We start from the raw sequence: 27,091 nt of genomic DNA, 5'->3' as shown, positions 1-27,091 counted from the left end.
AATAGTGCATGTATATAGAGTATAAAGTCAAAAATAAGTAAGTTGCAAACATATGCTATATCAGCTCCACAATATTTGTGTAGAAAAGTCAGAACGGTGTTTGATGTACACACTGAGATTAAATCGCTGTCATCAACACCTCCACATGTGAAAAAATGGGGGATAAGCCAAACCCCTTTTGAATCGGACTCTTACCAGAATTAACTGGATAACACGAATAAACACCAGAACTCTACTTGAACGCTCTCTCTGGAGGATTTTCTACCCAGATCCTGATGCAGCTGGGAAGGTGGATCACACGTTAAGGAGCTCACTTATATTGTTCTCAGCCTTCTCCAAATTCCATTTTTTGCTTTTGTGATCTGCCTCCGGGTGTCCAACTTGCAGCCTTCAGACCTCAGCAGTCCAGCAGGTCACAGTCCACTTGTAGAGCCTTCCAGACAGTATGAAGGTCTCTTCCTCACTCCTAGCAAAACAGATAAAATCAATAGTTTTAATATATCCTTGTAAAAGCTAGATGTATATAATCACTATGCCTTAAATCCATGTATACCTCTAGAGCCGGCAGTCACTTTTATGAGGTTCTGAAGATACCTACACCCCTTCCCAATTTAGAGCTGTGGTTGCTGTAGTCCATCAACGATTTGTACATAGTCCCCTGATGGCTCAATAAAGAGGACCTGTCATTTCCCCATGTATCACATAGTGATAACTAGTGTGATAGCATAAATTTAAAGGATAAGTTCACCCTTTGTAACATGTTACACCTACATTCAGGGTGTCACTCACAAAATTGCACTTTTTTTTCACAAAAAGTTTTTTATTGAACGTTTTACAGATAATACAGAAAGTACTATAAAAAGCATAACCAAAAAGGTGTATATGGTTCCTGGTAGTCGTCTCCCTCTGTGGAAATTGTAAAGTCAGCGTGATTGGGTGATGGTCAGAAAGTACCATGCTCTCAATAGTCGCATCATGGAGGTAGGTCAGGTCTGTCTGGTGGATGAATAGATAACCTAGCCTCGAGTAGCGGTTATGCGGAGATGAGAAAAATGTATAATCTTTCTCCCACTGATTCATAGTGCGCCAGGTGTCATGGAGTGCGAGGGAAGCTAAGTGAAGCTTCACTTGACGTAAAGCAGAGAATGGAAATGAGGAGGTACCAGTGGAGGTATCAAGAAGCAGGTCTGGGGCCATATTGAAGTCTCCCCCCAGTATTAGAAGGCATGACTGGAATGTCGTGAGCTTCAGGAGAACCTCTTTCAGAAAGGTCACCTGTCTAGAATTGGGACAGTATATGTTTGCCAGAGTCACTGGTCTATTTCCCAAGTCCCTTTTAGGAAATATCACTTAAGCTCTATGGCGATGTGCTTCAGCAAGAACACTGCTAAGTTTTTCCGGGATATTGAGGCCTTTACTGTAGAAGGCATGTTCAGTGGACAGAAGCAATTATCAAAACCACCCCAAGTTTTCAGTGGAAAGGGTCTAAGGGGGAGGGGGCAGGGGACAGAGAATAGAGAGGAAAAAAAAAAGTATGAAAGTAGGGGAGATAAAGGTAAGAGTTAAGCCCGCTCTAGGTAGCCACTCAGGGCTCACCAGTAACCTAAGAGACGCTTAGCCCTTGTGTGAGAGAACCACCCCGTATATGGGGTTAATGAAGTATCGGTATTTCCAGTCCAGCTGAGTTACCTAAAAGGGGAGAGTATGGGATACAGAAGTTACGAAAGACTGTTCTGGCTAGTTTCGAAGGGGGGACTTGCCTCTTTGAGGTGGGGAAGAAACCTAGCACCCAAACAAAAATATACATCCTACCATCCAGAAGCTCCAGAGCGCAAGTATAAACATTAAGGAGAATCCCTGGCCCTGCTGGATGGAGGGATACCAAGCAGGCTCACCCACAATAGATGGGTAAGGTTCACATCGGCTTCCTCGCCCTCTGGGCAAGTCAGGGATCCCTGACGGATCAGTAGTAACCGTAAAATCCTATAATAACATGTAATGAGAAACATAAAGAACTTAACTGCCATCGTGATTACCATATTGAGCTATTAGGACCTTTGCACCTGGGGTCATCTAAATCATAAATTAATACAGAGACAAGAGGCCCATTGCCCAGCATACTTCCAGGTTGTATTCTCTGGGATAATTAACATAAGGAAGGTTATAGAGTGCTACACCTCCCAACTATGGGAGAGCACCTACCGCCCAGTGCGGACAGGGTAAGAACCTCTCCCGACTTTGGGATCTCTAGGTCGTTGAACCCTTAGCATCTATGACCATTTATACAGCTAAGAGCTACAGCTCTTCTTCCTCAGGGTAAACTATAAGTTGTCATGGTGTTGAAAGAAACATTGTATTGAAGAACAACATGGAACAAACAACAAAACACATTCTCGGTAAGCTTTGCTAATTACTTTTCCCTCCAGCACTACAGAATGGAATTGAAAACATTAATGGGTCTCTGTACTGCCATCATATTTACTGCGTCAGCAGTATAGCGAGCTCTAGCCCCCTCTGCCCCCGAGAAAAGAGAAAAAAAAAGAGAAAAAAAAAGTAATAGCCAGGGATTCCGATACCCTATAAAGATAACATGAGCTAGACAGGTAGCAGGGCATCTTTGGCCTTTTTGTGCAGTAGCTGTCCATAATTTACTAGGTGGCTCAGTGTAGCAAAGTGGAAAGAGCATCGGAGAGATACCAATAATTCCAGCAGCAGTGTGAAGTAGGGCACTTACCAGTGCATGATAAAGTACATGAGCAGATGTCAAAACCCCCCACAGTTACTTATCAGTTGCTCGCTATATGCAGGAAGCAGAACTAGTGTTACTAATCGTTTCACTGGTCAGTACTTGTTGATAAGCATAGGTAGGAACGAAGAGAAGCTATGGAACAGCTCACTATGAACTCAATGATCAGTTCTGCGGCGAGCAGATGATGGGGAGACGCCTGGGCTCTAATCGGTTTCCATGTCTCTGTGATGTCTCGGTGGAGAGTTAGCCGAGGGCCTGCGGTGGTGTTGTCTGCTTCTTTGTGACCTCAGGGTGTCACCAGGCTGGGTAGGGATCCAGGGCTCTGGTTGCAGAAATACTCTATACCAGTCTGGAACGAGAACCACCGGGATTCCTAAGGGGTCACAGAAAGTTTGAAGATCTGCTGCTGTTCTCAGTTGCGTTGTGCGATTTCCATTAGTCGCTTGTAGACAAAATGGGAACTTCCACCGGTAGGGGATGTGTCTTTCCCACAAGACTTGCAGGAGAGAGCGAAGATCCCTCCTGTACTGTAAAGAAATGACGGATAAGTCCTGGAACAGCTGGATGCTTACCCCTTCATTTTCCAAATAGGCATGGTTCTGAGCCAAGCGCAGGATTTCCTCCTTTTGGGTAAAGCTAACTAGACAGCAGACAGTATCCCTGGGTGGATCAGTTTCCCTTACCCTCCCCATTTCAACAGGTGCATCTGGCGGCCTGCCTAAAAGAGTATTGTATACAGCCCAAACAGCAGCTTGTAATTGAGGACCTTCTACTGTCTCTGTAATTCCCCTGACATGCAGATTACATCTGCGACCCCTGTTATGAAGATCCTCCATGTACCTATGCATGTCCATGAGGTGCTGGGTGTGCACGTTTACCACTTGCTATACTTGGTGAATGGCTGCTCCGTGTGTCATGGCTGCCGACTCCACATGCTCTAGACGTAAGGACAACAGCTTTAATGTCTGTTTTTAGGTGCTTTTGATGTCTAGAGCCACTCGCTGGAGGTCCGTTAAGCATAGGAGAGGAGAGGTCTGTGAGGCAGTCATGCTTGCCAGAGATACTGCAGGGGTGTCAGTGGTGGTGGCATAACCTGTTATACTATAGTCCATGGCTTGAGATGCAGCCTGTGAGTCTGTGTGCGAAACATCGCTGGAATGTTCCTACTCAGCTGGGTAGACGGGTCCAGCTGAGACCAGGTGGCTGGCTGGCTCCTACCCATCATCTTTGTGGTTGTGGGACAAGGTTTACCCACTGCTGGGATGCTAAATTGAAGCTCAGGATGCCGGCGCTCTTTCTCTAAGCAGCCATTTTTCTCCGGAGCTAGGCCACACCCCCTCTGCATCTACCTTTTTTTTAATATAAGAAAAGCATGCCCCCCGTTGATACAGTACCAGATAAATCTTACTGAGCTGTCGGGAAGATTCCTGCAGCCTGTCTCAGGAATTTGTAGGAGGAGGTTTTACATAATTTTTGCCTAGGCGAGAATTGAGGCAGGAGATGGGTCAACCATGAGTATAAAAAAATAATAATAATAAAGGTAAGTAAAAGTGTAATAAAAAAATAAAAAAAACTGTGGGCTTTTTATGTCATGTAGGGGAAGGATTGGAGTTGAGGAAAGTGTCTGCACACTGTTGAGTGAAGGTCTGCTTTATTAATAAGTGCTGTTCCTTTTTTTATTATACATTTTTTGTGTATTGTGAAGTCAGAAATGTATTAATGCAGATGTGTAAAGGAGGTAATCACATGAATAAATTAAAATAGTTTCACCTGTTTTATGATTGTTTAAGATGGTGATTGTCAATAATATATATCTTAAATGTTTGTTTTAATACAGATGCATGATAAGAGAAGGCAATCTGAAGAAGGTTCATCTGCCTCAGGAAATGGTAATAGAATTCAAAAACAATAATCTGTTTACATTTCAATAAATTCACCTTTTTACTGGTAAATGCAGAATGCTTTATAGGAAATGCCATATGGTTTATACAAGCTATACTACCACAAGCATCATTTTCCAAAGTTCTGTAATTATGCAAGCCTGATTTTCAAGCCTGACCTTCCTAATAAAATCTGTGGGCAATCCCCAGTAGTGAAGGTACCCATTTATGTGTTGAAACAGGATTGCTAAGCGAAGAGCTAATTGGACCTTTTACTAGCAAAAAACTGTTCAAAATGAAAAAAAAATAATAATTTTAAGTTTAGTTTCACAACATAGCTTTTTTAGTGAGTCAAAATTAGACTGACAGAAATATTTGTATAGTAAATCCTTTGTACTCAACAATTACATTCAGAGAAAAAAAAAACTCCATGTGATTGATTTACTAAAAGCAAATAGGCTGTTCACTTTGCAAGGGAATTTTCCCTTAGCTTAGTGGATGTGATGAAAATGTACTTTACAGAGAATACCCAGTCATGTGCAAGGAGAATAAGACATTTTAACAAAATTTGTTGCAGATTCCTACCTTTTGTTATTCTAAAGAAATCATTGTTTGTTTCTCTGTGCCACTGGGCTGAGTGAGTCAAATGGAAGTGGTTTGATAATTACCAACCAAAATCAGTGAGCCAATCACACAAGCAGGTAATGATGTCTCATCTGTACACATTATGTGTACAGAACACCTCCAGGTAGTCATATTGCATTGCACTTTACAGAAAATAACAGAGCTGCAGATAGAAAAGGAAAGGTAATTTTTAATAACATTCATTCACAATATGACTTGTGTCGCAATTGTATATGGTATATTATTATTATTTTTTTTATTTACAATGTTTTTCCCCATGAAAGTGGAGTTACCGTTTAATTGAACAAGCTAAAGTTAAAAGCTGATTGGCTACCATGCCGAGCTGCACCAGATTCCAAGTGCTCCAGTTTTAGTAAATCTCCCTCTGTATTTTTTACTTGCATACAATTGAATGATGGAAAGTCAGCAGAGCTTCACCTCTTTCACTAAGCTTGGGGCAAATTCACTTAAAACGTGTAAAGCTTTGCTTTTAATAAATCAACCCTGAGATGTTGATCATCTTAAAACAGTTGATACTGCACTATTCTCACAAGAGTATAAAAACTGTGTTGAATTACAGACATGGATTATTATTCTCTATTTATCAGTATCTTTCCATCAAATGTTGGGACATGTAAGACCTACCTCGGATCCAAGTAAACTTTATCTCAAATTCAACCCTTATAAGCCCTTGTACACACGGTCGGAGATTCCGATGTAATGTGTCCTATCGGACCGTTTTGTCGGATATTCCGACTGTGTGTGGTCTGCATCGGACTGTTTCCGTCTGAATATCCTGACGGACCAAGTTTTCCAACTTGCCAGTAAAATTTTCCGACAAAATGCTCCTATCGGACATACTCCGATCATGTGTAGCCTACTCCGACGGACAAAGTGCCACGCATGCTCAGATCAAATTCCTAGACCAACGCTATTGGCTACTAGCCTGAACGTAGTCCCGTCGTAAGGAAATAACGTCATCACTGTATGTAAAATCAGATTTTCCTTAGTCCGACCGTGTGTATGCAACATCACTTCTGGACCTCTTCCAGAATTAATCAGTCGGAATTACTCAGACGGATTTGGTTGTCGGAATCTCCGACCGCGTGTACAAGGGCTTAGAACTGTCATATTGGCTAAGTCTAAAGATATGTGGGTAGAAAAAAAACAAGTAAGGGGTAAGCAGGGGCAGAAATGACTAGAGTTGACATGGCTGAACCACTTGAGCTGAGTTACTGGAGCTAGATGGAGCAGAGACGCAGAGCTAAAATTCTGCTCCTGTTATTTTTACTACCTATAACTGTCATACATATAAGAATACTTAGGCAACTATGCTATTTATTATGTAATGGCAGAGCAGGGGATGACATTTCATTTTCACTTGTTAATATACTACTATTTCATTGTGTAAAATGACTGAAAACGGTCTACTATTACAATTGTAATAGTGATGCCATGTAGAATTATTGTCTTGATCGATCTGAACATATGTTTTTTCACCGATAGGCAATCTGACAGACATATTTCTAAAGATTAGAAAGGAAGATTTGATTTAAAAAAAATGAAGAAAGTTTAACAAGTCTTCCTTAAAAATGTTCAGGGAAAAGTACAGCAATCTTTATTGTTTTGGCAGCTGTAGAGCTGATACTTCGGAAAAGTGACTGTAGTAGAGTAGATCTAATTCTAAGCAGTTTTTGAACTGGACTGTTCTCTGTAATAGATCTGGAGGTGTAGTTGGAGCTTTTGGACTTACCTGGAGAGTAAGGTTTGTTTGGGTTCCAGACCAAACTTGGAGGTAGAGATCACCATACATTAGACATCTCTCCAGGTCAGTCCACCACAACAAGCATTAAAAAAACTGGTCAGGTGCCAGTCTGGCTCTTACCGTAGAAAATCAAGAAGGCAGGGATGGATGACCGCAGGCTGATGACTGTAAAATTCTGGCTTCTTTGTTGCAATGATTAAAATATCCATAAAATCACAACACACACTTGAGGAACAAATGTTAATGCATTTCATGCTACAAGCGCCGAATTATAACATACCACTGACAGGTCCACATCCATTTAAATCACATTATACCTGATTACACCTCACAACCTGACCCAAAAAATAATCAAAGCTCCCAAATTAACAAACACTAATAATATTTAATATTATAATATATATTTATATAAAATGGTATATGTTAATGTTCTCTAATATTTATGTATGTTCCTTTACTGCAGATGTGGATAAGAAAAATGAGGTTACATTGGATGGCAGTAACAGGTAAGTTTTAACAGTGGTAGTTACATAGTCTTACTATTTACTATACCATATCTGGATGTGGCTTATAATCATTGGCCACAAATCTAGTTATCAAACTCCACTGGACACACACAAATTGTTGTTGTCATTGTTGCAATATTCCGAAACTAACATTATTATTCGTTTTTAGCTTTAATCTGAATAATGGGCTCAAATTGAAGATAAAGATAATAGGATGGGTTGTAAAACTCAGATTAGTGTGAAGTCGATCCACTGGTATATGGATCAAATTATTGAGCGTGAAATTGTAAGTGACTGGATTAATGAAGGCAAATTTGCCATTTAGTTTGCAGGGGACTATTGTTTCAGACGTCAGACTGATTAAAACAATTGTATCCAGTGGTGATTTGCATGAAAAATTGATTGCTATATGGTGAGAAATACTTGGTATGGTCAGTAATACTAATGCCGCGTACACACGATCGGATTTTCCGATGGGAAATGTTGGATGTGAGCTTGTTGGCGGTAAGTCCGACCGTGTGTATGCTCCATCGGACATTTTTTGTTGGACTTTCCGCCAACAAATGTTGGCTAGCATGCTCTCAAATTTTCCACCAACAAATGTGCGTCGTCAGACTTTCCGATCGTGTGTACACAAGTCCGTCGGACAAAAGTCCAAAGTACAAACACGTATGCTCGGAATCAAGGATGAGCCAGAAGCGCTCAGTCTTGTAAAACTAGCGTTCGTAATGGAGATATCACATCGTAATGGAGGTATGCAAGACAAGTTGGAGCCAACACCCTTCAAACAAAGCGATTTTGTTGTCGGAAAGTCTGAACGTGTGTACGGGGCTTTAGAAGGCACTAGCCAGGGGAACAAAAAGAAAATGGGGGTTGATTTACTAAAGCAAAGTAGACTGCACACGTTGCAAGTGCAGTTGTATTCATTTTCCAAAGAGTTTAGTGAATGTGGTGAAGCTTCACTTTATAAAAAGAAATAAAAAAAACAAAAAAAAAACAGCATCTTTGCTTGCGCATGATTGAATTGAAATCAGCAGGACTTCAAGCTCTCGGGAAAATTAGTGCAACTGTACTTGCAAAGTGCACAGTCTATTTGCCTTTAGTAAATCAACCCCTCTGCATCTATTAAATTGGATATCTGAAACAGTGCAGGCCAATGATGCTGCTATTACCACAATCGTTAGCTCTTCCAAATTCCATTATGGACTTGCACTATTTAACATGCATTTAACCAAAATATAGTTTTCAGTATGTTTGATATTATGGGGGAGATTTACTAAAGCTGGTGCACACAGAATTTGGTGCATTTGTGCATAGTGACCAATCAGCTTCTAGGTTTTATTGTCAAAGCTGAGGTTAGAAGCTGATTGATTACAATGCACAACTGTAACAAATTCTGTGTGCACCAGTTTTAGTAAATCCCACATTATGTCACATTGTATAATATTATTTTTGTAAATCTAATAATAATAATTTATTTTTGTAAATCTATTGCTTTGTTATTGCCTGCAATAGGAAAATCTGATCCTGACATGAACCCTGGATTAGAAATCTTGAAGAAGAAAAATGGATAAAAATTATTTTTTGACAAAAACTGTATACAATGAAGCATGTTCCCAGATGTGTTGAAAATGTAGGACTCTGATAATGTCTATCTAGCTGTTAATTGATACACAATGGGATAGATTTTCTAAAACCGGAGAGTGCAAAATCTGAAGCAGCTCTGCAAAGAAACCAATCAGCTTCCAGGTTTTATTGTCAAAGCTTATATGAACAAGTTGAAGTTAGAAGATGATTGGCTAGCATGCACAGATGCACCAGATTTTGCACTCTCCAGTTTTAGTAAATCAACCCCAGTGAATAAGTATTTTTACTTGGCCAGTAGTTAAATGGTGAGGACAACTATTGATCTTAAAGTGGGTTTGTTGAATCCTTCAGCTCTGTGCTAATCTATTGATAGCATCCTCCCTTAACAAAAAACTCTGGCTGCTTTTATCATGTGTGATGGAGAACTTGTCAGGAGTTGTCAGGCTGATAACCCAAGAGTGGAGCAGGAGACAGCTACTGGACAGCTACTCCACTGCTTTGGAGAGAGATGACCAAACACTGCAGATATATGTGCCCAGGTCAAACTTCATGAATCCGGTTTACATCCACTTTAACACAGTCCTTTTGCAACTCTATCCATCACATACACAACATGTCTAAAATATAGGCATACCCCACTTTTAAGTACACAATGGGCTTTATTTACTAAAGCTGGAAAGTGCAAAATCAGGCTCACTTCTGCATAGAAACCAATGAGCTTCCAGGTTTTATTACCAAAGCTTAAATGAACAAGCTGAGGTTAGAAGCTCATTGGTTTCTATGCAGCAGTGAGCCTGATTTTGCACTTTCCAGCTGTAGTAAATAAACCCCATTGTGTACGTAAAAGTGGTGTATCCCTGTATATGTAATTAAGGGAGGCCATACATGGGTCGAATTTTCGAAATAATTTTCTTTCGAAAATCTTATCTAAGAATTTTTGTTTGTATTTCGTACCATTAGTAAGCTGCAGCAACATCCGATTTTCATACGGCCATCGAATTTGAGTAATCGGACATGTTGGAAATTGTTTAAAAAAAGAACAATTTTCTAATCAATGATGGGAGAATCCTGCGAAAGATATAATCGAAAAAGAAATGCACATGAGCAAGAAAAGAAAATTCCCGGAAAGAAAATAAGATCCCCATGAAAATTATTTTCTGTAGCAACATGACGTGAAATTTAGGGCTTGGTGGGTCAAATTTCGAAATCAATAGTAGCACCATTGGATCACAAAATGAACAAATTTTCTAATTTTCAAAGGAAAATTCTTTCGAAAATTCAACCATGGATGGCCAGCCTTAGTCTGTTTATGAATTGGATAGTGAGCATGATTAGTAGGAATAATATATTTGGTTTAATATATATGGTTATACTTGTATGGTATGTTTTTTAAGATTTCTTTTCAACTGTTTTATTAGATCATGTCCAGCTTACATGTTATGCTTAGATTTATCCAAATCTGTAAAACACAATTATGTTTTTAACATTCTTGTACAACATACAGCCAAGTAGTGCCATTTGAACTTCGTAAGACAAAGATCCTTTGAAGAGTTTGCATTTTATACAAAACATGTTTGAGAAAGTATTTGTAAAGGATTCTGCTTGACACAAACCTGTGCTAAAGTGGCCGATGATAACCTGTATAAAGAGGAGGATTCACCAGTATATTTTAAGTGCCTAGCAGAGATAATAGTTTGAAGTATATATGAGATCAACACATTATTGTACTTCTCAAATCAGAAGATAATCTTTTCAGAGAAGATATCTTTGTTTTAATTCTAAATCCATATATACATTATTTCTTGGATGTAAAGGAATAAGATTATCGGATTCTATATTGCCACTTTACGGATGTTGCCTGGTCTATAGCAAGTTATCATTTTGTTCTACCCTAATGTATTTGGATCTACAATGCAGTGGACTTCAAACTCTTTTCTAATGGATGGTAACTATACAATATTTTTTAGAAAAAGATGTTGGTGGAAAAATAGCTATATAGGACATTTGAGAGATGAAATCCGTCAAACTTGTCATGTTTTCCATACATTATTACAATGATTACATATATAGAGGACATTAAGCTAAGAGTGTGGATTCCATTGTAGGTTAAATAATAAAAATATATGTTAGTAAGTTTAAAAATGACAGCATTGCAAGCTTTCCCTGTATCCCAACCCTCAGCTCACTAACTTCCACAGTAAAGGCAGAAAAGTGAAACTGCAGAAGAGTGAAGAGTTATAATCTCTATCATAGTTTTATTGTTATCTGTTGCCATGTTGTGAAAAATGTTCCTTCTATTCTGATCACCCTGACAACACAGGAAATTAGGAGAATCTACACAATGGGGACACATACAATAAAAACCTGTTAGACGCAGTGGTGGCTGATGGTATATATTTTTTTTTGGGGAGGGCGTACCTCCCCCCACCCGCACCTACTCTAATCACGTGCTTCTAAAAAAAAAACATTGAAATTCAAGCATCTAGCACACCCTGCATGTAGGGCGCATGAATTAGGGAGGCGTCACCCCTGTGCCCTATATGGACGGGCCGCCACTGGTTAGACGTTCTAAGCCTTTCTCAGTCTACTAAAATAAATGTTTTTATTGCTGTCTGTACCCTGTAGTAGAAATTCTAAAAGCCAAAGTTCCTCAACAAGCCCTTTTTTTTTAAAATCAGCTTTACGGAAATGGTTAGTGGAGATGTTGCCATTAATACTTATGGAACTGAACGGCCATCTGTAACAGCACCTGCTCTAAGAAACAATCTAGCACAGCAAAGAAGTCCCCGTCCCACTGCTGGAACACAGAGCTGTATACCTTTATGGAACTGATGCTACATACAGTTTATACAGTGCACATAGCTGCTGCAAGTGTTGGCAAAGGAAATTGTTTTGACCAGATTGATCTATACAAACTATTTAAAGTTTACTAGAACCTGGAGTTAGAATTAGGCTTTAAACAGAGAGAACTTGGTACACACCACAATGAGGCATGCATTTTTACGAATGGGCTGCAAAAAGCAGGCAACCGTATGGAGTAACCCTGAGGTGTATGACGAAGAGTGGATATTTGTATCCACGTTCTTCGTTCTAAATGAACCCCTAAGTTTAGTTGGAATGTGTTTGATAAGATAAAAGGACCAAGCTGTGCCTGTGAAGTCACACATAGCTCCGTACTTCCAGTTCCACTGTTATTTTTAGCTATAGTAGGAATAGACAGTGAATGTGAACTTGCTCAAGCACAACATTTATGAATACAAGTGTCAGTGAAATTCACTTGAAAAGCTGCCTAATTAAAAAGTCAACTGCCTGTGTAACTGATACATCAAAGGCAATAAAATTACACTTCTCTAGCTTGATGCATATCCCTTCTTAGGTATTAAATGTGTGTGTTGATTTGCATGAAAAGAGCAACATTAGATTTGACCTGTGGCTTTTATCTTTCCTGTGGCATGGTGAAGGGCTTCAAAAAGCAACATTAGATTTGACCTGTGGCTTTTACCTTTCCTGTGGCATGGTGAAGGGCTTGAATTTTAAGATACATTTCACTGCTCTTTTTAGAAAACTCTTCCAAACCATGCAGAGTGCCTTTTCTACAGCAGAGAGAAACAGATAGAACAAAATATTACTGTAGTTTTAATGACGCACCACTTTTCTGCCAATTAGACCTAACTTTAATACTAAATACACACTGTTTAATTTATATCTCTTCTCTTTCTGTATGTGGATGATGGCACTGTAATTATGTAATATTTGCAGAGTAAAAATATATAAATAATATCAATAAACTGTTTTAAATTGTCATACAAATATATATTATTTTTTGTCAATAACATGGCGTGGGTGGATTTCTGCCAGTGACGGGCTGTGCCACGCCCCTCCAGCCCCTGTCTTAAAATAAGAGGGAGGTGAAGCCTCCATCAATCTACATGTAATATCCCACCCCCATTGTGTTTAGCTGGTTAGTGTGCATAGAGGAGGAGGGAGGGAGCGGGCTGTCATTTACCAGTGTGTAAACACCCACATGTGTGATTTTTTTAGCCACAGCGGCTGCTCAGATGGGAGAGGGAGCATAGAAAATCACTGAAAACTGAGCGTGCAGAGTTGCCAACAAAGCTGCAAAATATCTAGCTGAATTGGGGACATGAACAGAAGGTGGAGATAGAGAGCAGCAGGATAAACCAGGTTTTTCGTAGAATACAGAAAATTAATATCATAGTGACTGAGTGAGTGTGAACAGCATGTAATACACCATTTATTAATAGTTTTTTTAAGAAGTGGGTTTAGTGCCACTATTTACTTGAGCCACCTACCTATTCATCCTCTGTGAGGACTGATCTCATGTACAGTATGCCAAAAATGCTGATATCTTGATATTATATATATATCCAAATTTTGAAAAGCATATCAAACTCACAATCCTTAACCTTACTTTTTGTATAAATATATTTTTTTTAGCTGGAAAACAGCCTGCACCATTTTGGACAAAAAAGGTGGAATTTAAATCATAAATATTTGCAATAATCCTGACAGGTGTATGATTCTGAAAATATCTGTGATTTCCAGAGACAGTATAAATCTATTCATGTTTTTTTTATTTTTTAAGTGGTAATGGACAAGTCCAAGAGCAGTTGGGAAGCAATTTACCCCCAGGGTATTCTAGACAAGGATACTGCAGCTGCTGCCAAGTACATTACATTAACCTAGAAAAGGTAAGAAAATGTAACATATTAAAAGAACATAAAGATAGCTGTAACCTAGATTATAGTAAATGGTATTTGATAGTGTTCTCAGTTTTTCGGTGATTCAGATACATTCTACAGTGTGGTGTCACACTAAGCTTTTTGTACCTCTCCAAGGAGATTTTTGATACATGTAAGTATTTTTTTTTTTTTTTTGAGCAATGGGTTTATTTACAAATGGCTTGTGTTCAAGGGGCAGAGGCTGGCAATTAAGAGTGCCTTCCATTTGCCATGAAAGATATGCTTTAAATTGGTCGTAAACTTTTTTTTACCTTCATGCATTTTAATACAGTACATGAAGGTAAAAAACATTCTGTGTGCAGAAGCCCCCCCCCCCCAATACTTACCCCCATATCTTTCCCCAATACTATCCCCTAAATACTTGCCCCATCTGGATTCAGCAATGTGCATGAGAGCAGCGTCTCTCCTGGGTCTCTACCTCCTCATTGGCTGAGACAGCAGTGGGAGCCGTTGGCTCCGACTACTGTCAATCTCAGCCAGTGAGCCAATGAGGAGAGACTGAGGGTGGGGCCGAGTCAAGCTCCTTGTGTGAATGGACACACAAAGCAACATCTCGGGAGCAAGTCTGCTTGCTATGGGGGCAGGAGGGAAGGGCCACGAGCTTCCGCAGGGGACATGAGAAGAGGAGATCAGGGCTGCTTTGAGCTAAACCACTACACAGAGCAGGTAAGTATAACATGTTTTTTTTTTAATCTGCCGTTAATATCACTGGGTGGGCCAGGGAAGGTCAGGCTGGGGAAGAAAAGAGTGATACTGGAGTCTTCAAGCCAGGAAATGAGGCAGACTGACTTCCTGCAGCTTCTGAGGCATGATTAGAAGCTCAGTGTGCAGTGAAACCAGAAATGTGCCTATAGAATTGTACAAGACTGAAGGGAAGGCTAAACAGGCTGGTTGTACCCAAGTTGATCAACTTGGGTACATTCAGCCTGCTCATACATGGTTTTAATCTCAAGCAGTCCATACTAAACAGGCCGCGATTCAAACCTTATACAGCCAGCTTAAGTTCTGGGTCCTGCTCAGATCCTTTGTGAGTAGCTTCCCCACTATGCACTGACCACAGAGGTTTGCTCATTCAACAATACCACCATTCATAGGACAACTTTTTTCTTTTTTATTAATACAAGGTGATCTCTTATAGGGAAACCACTGGCACATGATCTGCGTAGAATGGTGGCTATCACTGTAGTAATGCATACTTACATTGGCCTATGCTGGTTCAGTGTAAGTATGCAATAAAGATCATACCTGGTGTTCAGAGTCAAAGCAGAACCAAACCCATCAAGGCATGCCATGAATTTATGTCACAGTTGCTTGTGTTCTCTATGTAACTGTCAAGCCATCAAATGACTGTTGTCATAAATGATCAAATGTGCAGCACCATGGAAATTGCAGATCTAACAGAGTCTAAAGCTATACTATACAATTTTCTGTAGATTTTTTCCTTCAGATTTACTAAAACCCTATAATATGAGGTTAAAGCTTAAGGCTACTTTTACACTGGGGCGTTAGTGGTAAAGTGCAGCTAGTTTTAGCGGCACTTTACCGCTGTTATATCCGTGCTTTTTGGCCACTAGTGGCATGCCTTTAGCCCCCGCTAGTGGCTGAAGAAAGAGTTAAAAGCAGCCGTGTTGTGCTGCTGCTGAAGCACTTTGTGGGCAGCACTGCCCATTTATTTCAATGGGCAGGGCGTTTTGGGAGCAGTGTGTACACCACTCCCGCACCGCCCCAAAGATGCTGCTTACAGGACTTTTTTTCCTGTCCTGCAAGCTCACCGCCCCAGTGTGAAAGCACTCGGGAATTCAAAGCTGGTGGCCTTTTCTGTAAAATGGCCAGTTCCTGTCAGTAAAGAGAGTTTTGAGAAATGGCTGCAGCAAGCCATGCAAGCCTTAGATGAGTGGGACATCCCTGCGGCCCAGAAAAATCAGAGAATCACAGAGAGTTTGAGTGGACCAGCCTCAGAAGTAGGGATGAGCTTCGTGTTCGAGTCGAACGTACGTTCGGTGAATTCCGAACGTTTGGTCCGTTCGCGTCAAAATTCGAGTGGCGCACGCGCCGACCACAATGCACTGCGGTGGCGCAGTGCATTGCTGCCCCATGATTGGCCAAGCATGCACTGTGACCCCGCATGCTTGGCCAATCGCAGCGCCAGCAGCGAGGAGAGCCATGATTGGCCACAGGCATCCTGCCTGTGGCCAATCATAGCTCAGGCTGTGTAGTGCACGCCCCACACTATATAAGGCCGCCTTTGAGGCGGCCTCGTGTAGTGTGTTAGCATCTGAAGCAGTGGGTGTTCTGTGTACCTTCAACACAGTACACACCGATCGTTTTTGGCTGATTTCCTATCTTGCTGCTGTGTAGTGGTTGTTGTCTGTGCCCTGACCGCAGTATACACCACTATATTCACCTCACCTATATAGCTAGTGATCTAGCTTTAACCACTTAACAACTGCCCATTGCCGATTAACGGCTTCAGGGCGGTTGTTTAACTCTGAGAGGCCGTTAATTAACGGCTTCCCAGAATTCTGCTCTCGCGCGCCCCCTGGGGCGCGCACTCGAGAGCATCCGTGACCGCCGGGTCCACAGGACCCGGCGCATCACAGATCACGGTAAACGGCCGCTCGTCGCGGCCGTTTACCACGTGATCGCTCCGTCAAATGACGGAGTGATCACTTGTAAACAAACCGGCGTCATGTTATGACGCCGGTTCCTCCCTCCCCTCTCTGTACCGATCGGTACAGCGGAGGGGAAAGAGATCTGTGTCAGCAGCGATGTTGGCTGCATCTGCAGTGCCCACATCGCTGCTCACCGAATTTAACCCCTCAATTCCCTGCCAATACTCTGCAATACCAGTGCATACTCTGCAGTACCCTGCCATTACTCTGCAGTACCCCGCCATTACTCTGCAGTACCCCGCCATTACTCTGCAGTGCAGTACCCTGGCATTACTCTGCAGCACCCTGCCATTACTCTGCAGTACCCCCATTACTCTGCAGTACCCTGCCATTACTCTGCAGTACCCCCCATTACTCTGCAGTACCCCCCAATACTCTGCAGTACCCCCCAATACTCTGCAGTACCCGCCATTACTCTGCAGTACCCCGCCATTACTCTGCAGTGCAGTACCCTGCCATTACTCTGCAGTACCCTGCCATTACTCTGCAGTACCCCCCATTACTCTGCAGTAACCCCCATTACTCTGCAGTACCCTGCCATTACTCTGGAGTACCCCCCAATACTCTGCAGTACCCTGCTATTACTCTGTAGTACCCCGCCAATACCCCGCCAATACTCTGCAATACCCTGCCATAAATTGCCATACCCAGCCATACTCGGAGATACCCAGCCATACTCGGTGATACCCTGAAATACCCAGCCATAGACGCCCCCCACCCCTCACCGCCCTCCGGTGCTTCTACCAACTCTCCAGTACGATCAAAGCCAGAATCTTTTTTTTATTTTTTATTTCAGGCTTCCCAGCCTAGAGGTGAGATGTGGGGTCATATTGACCCCCAGATTTCACTGTAAAGAGGACCTGTCACCCCATATTCCTATTACAAGGGATGTTTACATTCCTTGTAATAGGAATAAAAGTGATCAAAAATATATTTTTGGGGAAAAAAATGTCAAACTAAAATAAATAAAGTAAAATGAACAATAAAAAAAAAAAAAAAAAAATTAAAGCGCCCATGTCCCCATGTGCTCGCATGCAAAAGCGAACGCATGCGTAAGCCCCGCCCACATATGAAAACGGTGTTCAAACCACACATGTGAGGTATCGCCGAGAACGTTAGAGCGAGAGCAATAATTCTAGTCCTAGACCTCCTCTGCAACTCAAAACATGTAACCAGTAAAAAAAATTTTAAAGCGTCGCCTATGGGGATTTTTTAAGTAGCGACGTTTGGCGCCATTCCACGGGCATGTGCAATTTTGAAGAGTGACATGTTTGATATCTATTTACTCAGCATAACTTCATCTTTCACTTTATGCAAACATTGGGCTAACTTTACTGTTTTTTTTGTTTGTTTTTTAAGCACAAAACTGTTTTTTCCCCCCAAAAAACGCGTTTGAAAAATTGCTGTGCAAATACCGTGTGAGATAAAAATTTGCAACGACCACCATTGTATTCTCCAGGGTCTTTTGGTATGCATATGCTGTGTGTGTGAAATAACCTGATAATATGACAATTTTGTGGAAAAAAAAAGGAAATAGGCCGTCAGTACTTCAGGTGTGATCAATTTTCAGATATTGGCACCATAGCTTGTGGACTCTATAACTTTCACAAAGACCAAATAATATCCACCAATTTGTACTTATTTTTACCAAAGATATGTAGTAGTATGAATTTTGGCCAAAATTTATGAAGAAAAAATTACTAATCTGCTAAATTTTATAACAGAAACGAAGAAAAATTCTTTTTTTCGCAGAATTTTCGGTCTTTTTTCTTTTATAGCACAAAAAATAAAAAACTGAGAGGTGATTAAATACCACCAAAAGAAAGCTCTATTTGTGTGAAAAAAAGGACAAACATTTCCTATAGGTCCAGTGTTGCATGACTGAGTAATTGTCATTCAAAATGTGAGGGCACCGAAAGCTGAAAATTGGTCTGGTTATTAAGGGTGTTTAAGTGCCCAGTGGTCAAGTGGTTAATAATAGAGCTTGCAGTCAGTAGTGTTAGGAGATAGTGCGTGCTGTCTGCGTGCTCTGTACCAAGTACATACCGCTATAATATAGGGCAGGCCCCTACTTTCAAACATCCAACTTACAAACATCTCCTACTTGCAAACGCAAGGAGACAGCAGCAAGTGAGATGAAAAAAGATGGACGACAAAACAAATTATACAGGGGTGATAACCCTTCCCTATGTTTTCCAAAAAGCTTAAAAATTGTTTTTTTGACTGGAGCTACACTTTAAAAATGTACCGGTTGAAAATTACAAACAGGTTCAACTTAACACAACAAACAGTGGCACAGTGGTGTAGTGGTTAGCACTCTCACCTAGCAGTAAGAAGGGTTGTTGGTTCAAATCCCAACCACGACACTACCTGCCTGGAGTTTGCATGTTCTCCCTGTGCTTGCGTGGGTTTCCTCCGGGTACTCCGGTTTCCTCCCACAATCCAAAGACATGCAGGTAGGTTAATTGGCTTCGGTCCAAAATTGGCCCTAGTATATGAATGGGGACCTTGGATTGTGGGCTCCTTGAGGGTAGGGACCAATGTGAGTGTACAAAGTACAGGGACAATTGTAGACACTCACTCAGGTTGAACTGGATGGACTAGTGTCTTTATTCAACCTTACTAACTATGAAACTATGAACCTACACAGTCCCTGTCTTGTTTGCACCGCCTGTATACTGCTGTTCTGAGTATATAGGGCCTGGGGGCCACACGCATTTCCTTTTTTTAATATGGGTACGGGGTTCCCCTTAATATGCGTACAAGACCCAAATAGGCTGGTAATGGGCAGGGAGGGCTACCCATGCCATTTTTCTCAATGATTTTCAACCATATTGCAGGAACCAGATATAACATTAAAACCGCAAGCAGTTTTAAATGGTGTTATTTCCGTTTAATGTCATTTTGTGCAGGGACTGTTCTAAACACGGGAAACACGTGGCACTTCACAGGCATACTACAGACACCCCCCAGGCACCATATTTAAAGGAATATTTCACCTTTTTTTTTCACTTTAATCGTCATTAAAATCAGTGCTCCCGCCAAAACGGCCGTTTTTAAAACTTTTTTTTGCAGTGACCCATGTCCCCTGAGGCAGGAGGCAGGTCCCCAAACCCTTTTTAGGACACTATCTTGCATATTGGCCGTTAAAATTAGCACTTTCCATTTCGAACGTTCGAGTCCCATAGACTTCAATGGGGTTCTAACGTTCGTAACGAACGCGGGGGTCGTTCGCAAGTTCTGGTGCGAACCGAACCGGGGGGTGTTCGGCTCATCCCTACTCAGAAGCTGTTTGCAACCTGAAACTTAGCAAACAGAACTGTACTGCTCACGACTACTTGGGAGAACATAAAAGGCCTCTGACCTTGTGTACCAGTTTGAGCATACCTACCAAGATAGGGAGAATACAGCGTTTATCACCCCAATATGGTTCTTTGAGTTCGATGGGATGCCTCAGGGTCTGTCTGGCGCTCCAGCAACATTTCAGAGACTGATGGAGAAGACAGTAGGAGACATGAACCTGATCGAAATGCTGCTATACCTGAACGATATCATCATCTTCAGCAAAAACCTTGAAGAACATGAAGAGAGTCTGGAGAAAGTCCTGAAGAGACTCCATGATGAGGGGTTGAAGCTGTCCCTGGAGAAATGTCAGTTTTACCAGCCTTAGTTAATTACCTCGGCCATGTTGTCTCCACTGAAGGAATAGCTACTGACCCCCAGAAGTTGGAAGCTGTCACCTCTTGGCCAAGGCCTACCAATGTAACTGAGCTTAGGTCATTCCTGGGATTTTGCTCATACTATAGAAAGTTTGTCGAAGGATTTTCTAAAGTAGCTCTGTCCCTTAATGAATTATTGAAGAATGAGGATGTTGTCGAGGATCCAAACCCAACAAATACAGTTAGATGACCCAGAGGGCCCAGGAAGCCTCGGGAGTCAAACCAAGACCAGTGGACTACCCAATGCGAGCCAGCCTTTCGGTAGTTGAAGTATAGTCTAACAACTGCTCCTGTTCCGGCTTATGCTGATCCAACCAAGCTGTATGAACTGCATGTTTAGATGGGCTAGGCGGGGTACTGTATCAAGAGTATGATGGACACCTGCGGCTTGTTGCTTATGTGAACCGAAGTCTGGCACCTGCTGAGAATTACCCTACTCACAAGTTGGAGTTCTTGTCTCTGAAGTGGGCAGTGGTGTACAAGTTGAAAGACTACTTGTATGGTACAGACTTTCTAGTCAAGACCGATAACCCGCTCACATATATTCTTACCAACGCCAAGCTAGGTGCCACTGGGCACAGATGGTTGGCCGCCCTATCAGGATTCTGTTTCAGTTTAAAGTACCGTCCAGTGGTCGGGAACCGGGATGGTGATGCCCTGTCAAGGAGACCTTATGATGCAGGGGCTTGGTCTGAAGAGTAGACTCAACTAACACCAGAAGTGATACAAGCCTTGTGTCAGGGGGTAAAACATCAGGCCTAAGGAACAACTGGGGCCGAAGCCATCGGAATCTCAGTGTCCAGGTCAGGGAAAGTGGCCTACCTAAGCTTTTAGATAGGGACTTAAGAAAGGACCAGATGGAAGATCCCCTCTGAAGTTTAACACTGAAGGTCCTGGAGGGCCAACGCCCAGATCTACTGCTTTCAGACTCTCCAACAGAAGCACAACTAGTGCACAAGGAATGGGATCGATTGCAGTTACACAATCGGGTGGTCTACCGAAGGGGCCGCTCAAATGATCCTGAAGATTAGTGGCAGCTATTCTAACAGAGAAAGCATAGGAAAACTGTGCTGACTGCCTTACATGACATTCATGGCAAACCTAGGGTCTGAGAGGACATTCAAATTGGTGCGAGACCAGTTCATTTGGCTCTGTATGTGGGCTGAAGTTGAGGGATACTGTCACTCCTGCATACGTGTATACAAAGTTAGACTTTGCCCCACAGAGCTGCCCCAATGAGCCATCTTTGAAGTCAAGGACCACTGGAATTAGTGTGTATTCATTTTCTGTGTCTGGAGCCTGACTTGAGTGGACAGGGAAATGTTCTGGTGGGGACCAACCACTTCACCCGGTATACCCAGGCATTCCCAACTAAAGACTAACAAGCACCTATGGTGGCCAAAATACTGTTAGAGAAGTTCTTTGTCCACTACGACCTACCTCAGTGTATTCACTCTGACTAGGGGGGAGACTTTGAGAGTAGACTCATTAAAAGACACAGAGGATATGCAGATCACCTGAGGAAGAGTCTGAAAACAGCATATGAAAAAGCCCAGGTTGCCTCAGACACCCGGGGCCAGTGAAACAAGCGGAACTTCGACCTGAAGGTGAGAGTACACGATTTACAGCCTGGCGACAGAGTGTTACTGAGAAACCTGGGCGTCCCTGGGAAGCACAAACTGGGTGATTGCTGGATGTCACAGCCCTACATCATCTGTAAGCAGCTGCCAGGATTACCAGTATACCAGATTCATCCCAGAAGGGAGCACAGGCTCGCTAAAGACCTGGCACCAGAATCATCTGCTACCTCTATCAGAAACAGTTTGAATGCCTCAACAACCAGATCCACAGCTTGCTCGGACTACTCAGAGATCATGTTCAATAACCAGGTCTCAGTCTGTGCCACTGAACACAGATGAAGAGAACAGTGAGGGTGAAGAACTGGGCATGGATTGGCTGTGGCAGTCTATGCTATCAGAAACTGACACTCTTCTTCCTTCTAGAGAAATGGATTCTAGAGAAACTGGAATCCTCAGGCCTGAGGCACCAGAGTTCATACCACAGAGCCAATCATGGACAGGCAAGGAGGATCTTCTGATTTCCCTAACTGCAGAGGACACAGGGACTCTTCAACCTTCTATTGTGGAAGAGGAAGAGACTGCTATACGAGAACTATCTGAGCCCAAAAAGCAAAGGGAAAAACAAACAATTCACCCACCAATATCTATACTTCTCAACGAACTCACAACACGCCATCCCTTCCCATTACAAGTTTAGTGGAGGGTGACTCCAGCCCCCTGACACATCTAGGTGGGCCATCCCAATATCAGTGGCTTGTGGGCAAGACAACCTCACCTCTTATGACAAATAGTGGGAGGTTCCCTTGTCAGGTTCATACGTGCTTGCCAATTGCTTGCTTTCTTACATGTACTAACATGTTTTTGCCTCTCATTGTATTTTGAAAGCATGTAACAGGTTGTGGATATTATATGTTGATAGACTCTGTCCTTCCTTTGGGGATCAAAGGTTCTTTGGTGGGGCAGTATGTAGCAGGCATGTTGTAATGCAATTTCTCCTTTTGGCCACAAGATGGAGACAGGGAGATGCTGACTTGTCCTTCCAGAAAACTCAGAGACACAGAGCACACTGGAGAAAAGGGGAGTTTCAGGAAGAGCTGAGGAGATTCGAGAGGGAGAGAGAGTCTAGAAGCCCAGGAATAGAAAAGACTCTGACATGTCAGTGCAGAGAAAGTGAGAAGAGAACAACTGTGCCAAAGATTGTCAGCCAGAGAAAGTAATGCCGCGTACACACGATCAGACAATCCAGCGGACTTAGTCTGGCAGACAAACCGCCGTAAAGTCCGCCGGACTGTCCGAATGAGCGGACCTGCCCACACACTTTTCTGGCGGGCTAGGTCCGGCGGACAAAGTCCGCTGGACTATCCGCCATACTTTTTGAAATGAACGGACTTGCCCACACACACGGAGGAAAGTCTGTTAATTTTGAGCATGGCTCCAGGTAGCCCGGACTAGCGAAGGAAGTCAATGTCGCCGCCTTCGGCAGCAAGATTACACGTCACTGGCCCCGTCACCTGGTATGGACTTAATGGGGAAGCCCTATGCCGAAAAAATGGCGTGGGGTCCCCCCCAAGGTCCATATAAGACCCTTATCCGAGCACGCAACCCAGCCGGTCAGTCAGTAGTCAGTTCTACCTGGAGCCGCACTCAAAATGAACGGACTTTTCTCCGTGCGGGAAAAGTCTGTTCATTTCAAAAGTACGGTGGACTAGTGCACACACATGGGCGTATTGTCTGCCGGACTGCGAGTCCGGCGGACAAATTTTTAAAGAAAAACTACTTTCTAAGTCCGCCGGACTTTTGGGTAAAAAAAAGTCTGCCGGAGCCCACACGCGGGCGGCGGGGGTTGTCTTTTCCGCCGGATTGTTTGATCGTGTGTACACGGCATTAGCGACTGAGTTGGCAGAAATCCACAGCCATTTGGGGAAACGCCTAAGTCTGCAGCAAGTTATTGGGGCCAGTGTGGAGAGAGGACGAGGCACCATTGGAAGCTACTATAGTGTGGGCAAGCACTTCTGGGACCGGATAGTGGAGAGATGGAGCCACTCCCGGGATGCTGCCGTGCTGCCTGCCAGAGTCACCCTAAGCAATCTAAGTGAGTTTATTCCTGATCGGAGGGGGAACTAAATTAGTGTTATTGTGACTGGTGAGCGGGCTTTGCAGCCAATACTTGCTACCACTGCAAGGGAATAAAGTCACTAAGAGCTACTTAACCAGTGACCCCATAGCTCTAATACTGCCTGCAGGCCTTACTGACAGCCACAACATGCGCCAACGAGCTCCAACGAAAATTTAGAACTAAGGACTGCCCCTAGAAGCTCTATATGCTTGCCAGTTTTAAAAAGGTATTATACCTCTGTCTATTAGTTTGAGTGCACTCAAACCTAGTATGGATTTTCTAAGTACCCTTGTTGCATTTAAAGCTTATATGCATTGTTTATCAGTTTAACTGTTACTTATGCTATAATAGTCAATCAACAGGCTAAACGTATTTACCACTAAACTGGTGGGTGTGTATTTATTGGCATGTCCCACAGCCAGGCGAAAGGTATTTAATAATAATAATAATAATAATAATAATAATAATAATAATAATACACTTTATTTATAGTGCCCTTTTCATCAAAGTGCTGCAGGTTAAATACAAAAAAAGAAGAATGAGCAGTTTATACAATGAAACAAACATCTAAAAGAGACAAAAAGCTTTGCTCAAAAGAAATGTCTTAAGCCCTCAAGGTATCAGGTATGGCATTCCACAGGCGCCGGGCAGCTGCACAAAAGGCCCTGTCTCCCATTGTCCTGAGTCTAGTTCTGGGTATATGAAGAAGGTTTGAGTGATTACAGCGGAGGGGACGTGCTGCGTTTTGTGGTTTGAGAAGATCTTTGAGGTAGGGGAAGCATGTCCATGGATGTATTGGTGTGTGAGGAGGGAAACCTTGTACTCAATCCTGGCAGAGACAGGAAGCCAGTGGAGTGAGTGAAGAATGGGGGTAATGTGCTCATGTTTCTGCACTCTCATCAGGATCCTTGCTGCAGAGATTTGGATGTACTGAAGCCTCTGCAGACTCTTTCTAGGAATCCCAATGAGAAGTGCATTACAGTAGTCCAGTCTGGAGGAGACAAAAGCATGAACCAGGTTTTCGGCATCTGAAAGGGAAAGAATAGGACGTAGAGATGTTACGGAGGTGGTAGAAAGAGGTCTTGCATAGATGATTTATATGGGCTTCAAAAGTAAGTTGGGAGTCCATTTTTACACCAAGATTTGTGACTGGGGATGTTAGAACCAGAAAAGGTGATTCTGGTTATGAAAGATGATTTGGTCTGGTAAGGAGTGCCAATCGTGCCCACACACGATCACACCAAAGTCCGTTAGTTTCTAACGCAATGACATACGACGGGACTAGAAAAGGAAGTTCAATAGCCAGTAGCCAATAGCTGCCCTTGCGTTGTATTTGGTCCGTCAGACCATCATACAGACAAACGGTTTTCCCGTTAGGAATTGATTCAGTTGGAAAGATTTAAAACATGTTCTTTTTCTAGGTCCATTGGAATTTTTGAAGAAAAATGTCAGCTGAAGCCCCACACATGATCGGAATATCTAAATTATTCCATCTGACCTTTTCTGCCGGAAAGTCCGGTCGTGTGTACGTGGCATAAGTGTGTCTCATCGGCATAGCAGTGGAATGAAATTTTATGATGGCTGACCCCAAGGGGGGTGAGATAGAGGATGAGATAGAGATAGAGGATGAAGAGGATGGGGCCAAGGACTGACCTCTGATTTGAAGTGGCCCAGGGAGATGTATTCTGTCCAGTTTTTGAGGTATGATTTGAACCAACTGAGGGCTGTGTCATTGAGTCCAGTGGTGGTTTAAAAGAATACCATGGTCAACAGTATCAAATGCATCTTAAAGGTCCAGGAGGATGAGGAGGGAAGGAGAGCCACCATCGGATGATATGAGGAGGTCATTTGTAACTCTGACTAGGGCAGTCTCTGTGCTGTGAGCAAAGGGAAAACCTGAGTGAAATTTTTCAAAGAGGTTATTATGTCTGAGGTGGCCTGAAGGTGTGTGGCAACTACATTCTCAAGTACTTTCGATATGAAGAGGAGATTGAAGATGGGCCTATAGTTGAATAGGACTTCCGGATCAAGAGTGGGTTTTTTGAGCAAAGGTCTGATAATGGCATTTGGTAAAACAGGGGCAACATTACCAGTTTGGAGGGAATGATTCATAGCAGCGGTGATCAGGGGACTTAGGACAGTGATATGAGTTTTTACCACAGAAGTTGGGAGAGGGTCCAGAGGACAGGTGGAGGGTTTCATATTCCTGATGATGATCTGCGCCTCTTCTGATGACACTTCAGGAAAGCATTTTAGGGGTTGGGAGATGATATATGTTGGGGGAACAATTTGGGTGGGAGGACCAGAAAGGGCAGAGCAGATATGTGCAATTTTTGATGTGAAAAAATCCATGAATTTATTGCACTGCTCTTCTGTAAGGGCAGTAAGTGGAGGGGATTTTGGTCTAAGAAGGTGGTTTAGAGTGGAGAAATCTGCTTGGAATTTCCTGGGCTATTTCGGATGGCATTGGAGTAAAACTGTGACCTTGCCTCTTTGAGGACTGCGCATATTTTTGTTGCTGCTCACTGTAAATTTGTTTGTGGACAGTGAGGCCAGAGGCTTTGAAGTGCCGCTCAAGGACCTGCCCTGCTGCCTTCATCTGTGAACCAGGGAACTGAGCGGGTGAAGATGACTGTTCTTATTTTAACAGGGGCATGGAGGTCCAAGAGGCTGCTAAGTAGGCTGTTGTAGTAATCCACTGCTTCGTCAGCTGATGAAAAGTGTGTGGAAAGATGTTGAAAGTCTGCTGCCAAGAGTTCTGAGTTTGTTTTTTAGGTTTCTGAAACAGATATTTCGTTGAGGCTTGCAGAGTCTAGATGGGGATGGCAAATCCATGGAATTGGCCTTGTGATCAGACACACCTGCAGGTTGGTAAGAAGAGCAAAGTTTGTAATGACCAGATCCAAGGTGTCCCCCCTGGTGTGTGTGGGGACATCAACAAGTTGTTTAAAATTAAAACAATACAGTAGTTGAAGAAATTCCGCTGCAAAACGGCAGGAGGGGGTGTCAATGTGAATTTTCATATTGCCCAAAATTATAACATCGGCAGAGGATGTGCAGAAGGTTGTGAGAAGATTTGACATCTCAGTGATAAACGATGGGTTTGGTTTTGGTGGTCGATAAATAAGGA

The 27,091-nt window shown here is 42.6% G+C and overlaps 1 protein-coding gene across 2 annotated transcripts in view; it reads left to right on the top strand.

The window, feature by feature from the left end:
- Positions 1–27,091, top strand: part of ZDBF2 (zinc finger DBF-type containing 2) — an 82,815-nt gene that overhangs the window by 36,719 nt on the left and 19,005 nt on the right. Inside the window, exons 3-6 of one of the 2 annotated variants that reach the window (XM_077448516.1) lie at positions 4,587–4,638; positions 7,482–7,524; positions 10,926–11,056; positions 13,718–13,823. Coding sequence is in view for 1 of the 2 variants with exons in the window: in XM_077448515.1 (XP_077304641.1) it covers positions 4,587–4,638; positions 7,482–7,524; positions 13,718–13,823 (201 nt within the window). In the remaining variant the exon portion in view is untranslated. The remainder of the gene's footprint in view (positions 1–4,586; positions 4,639–7,481; positions 7,525–10,925; positions 11,057–13,717; positions 13,824–27,091) is intronic. The other variant, XM_077448515.1, reaches the window with a different exon arrangement.

This window comes from Lithobates pipiens, unplaced genomic scaffold, assembly GCF_037356315.1.
Source record: "Lithobates pipiens isolate NorthernLeopardFrog02 unplaced genomic scaffold, aLitPip1_a1.2 Scaffold_22, whole genome shotgun sequence".
Lineage (NCBI taxonomy): Eukaryota > Metazoa > Chordata > Amphibia > Anura > Ranidae > Lithobates > Lithobates pipiens.
The sequence above is the reverse complement of the archived record's forward strand: the minus strand, read 5'-3'. Positions and strand labels throughout refer to the sequence as shown.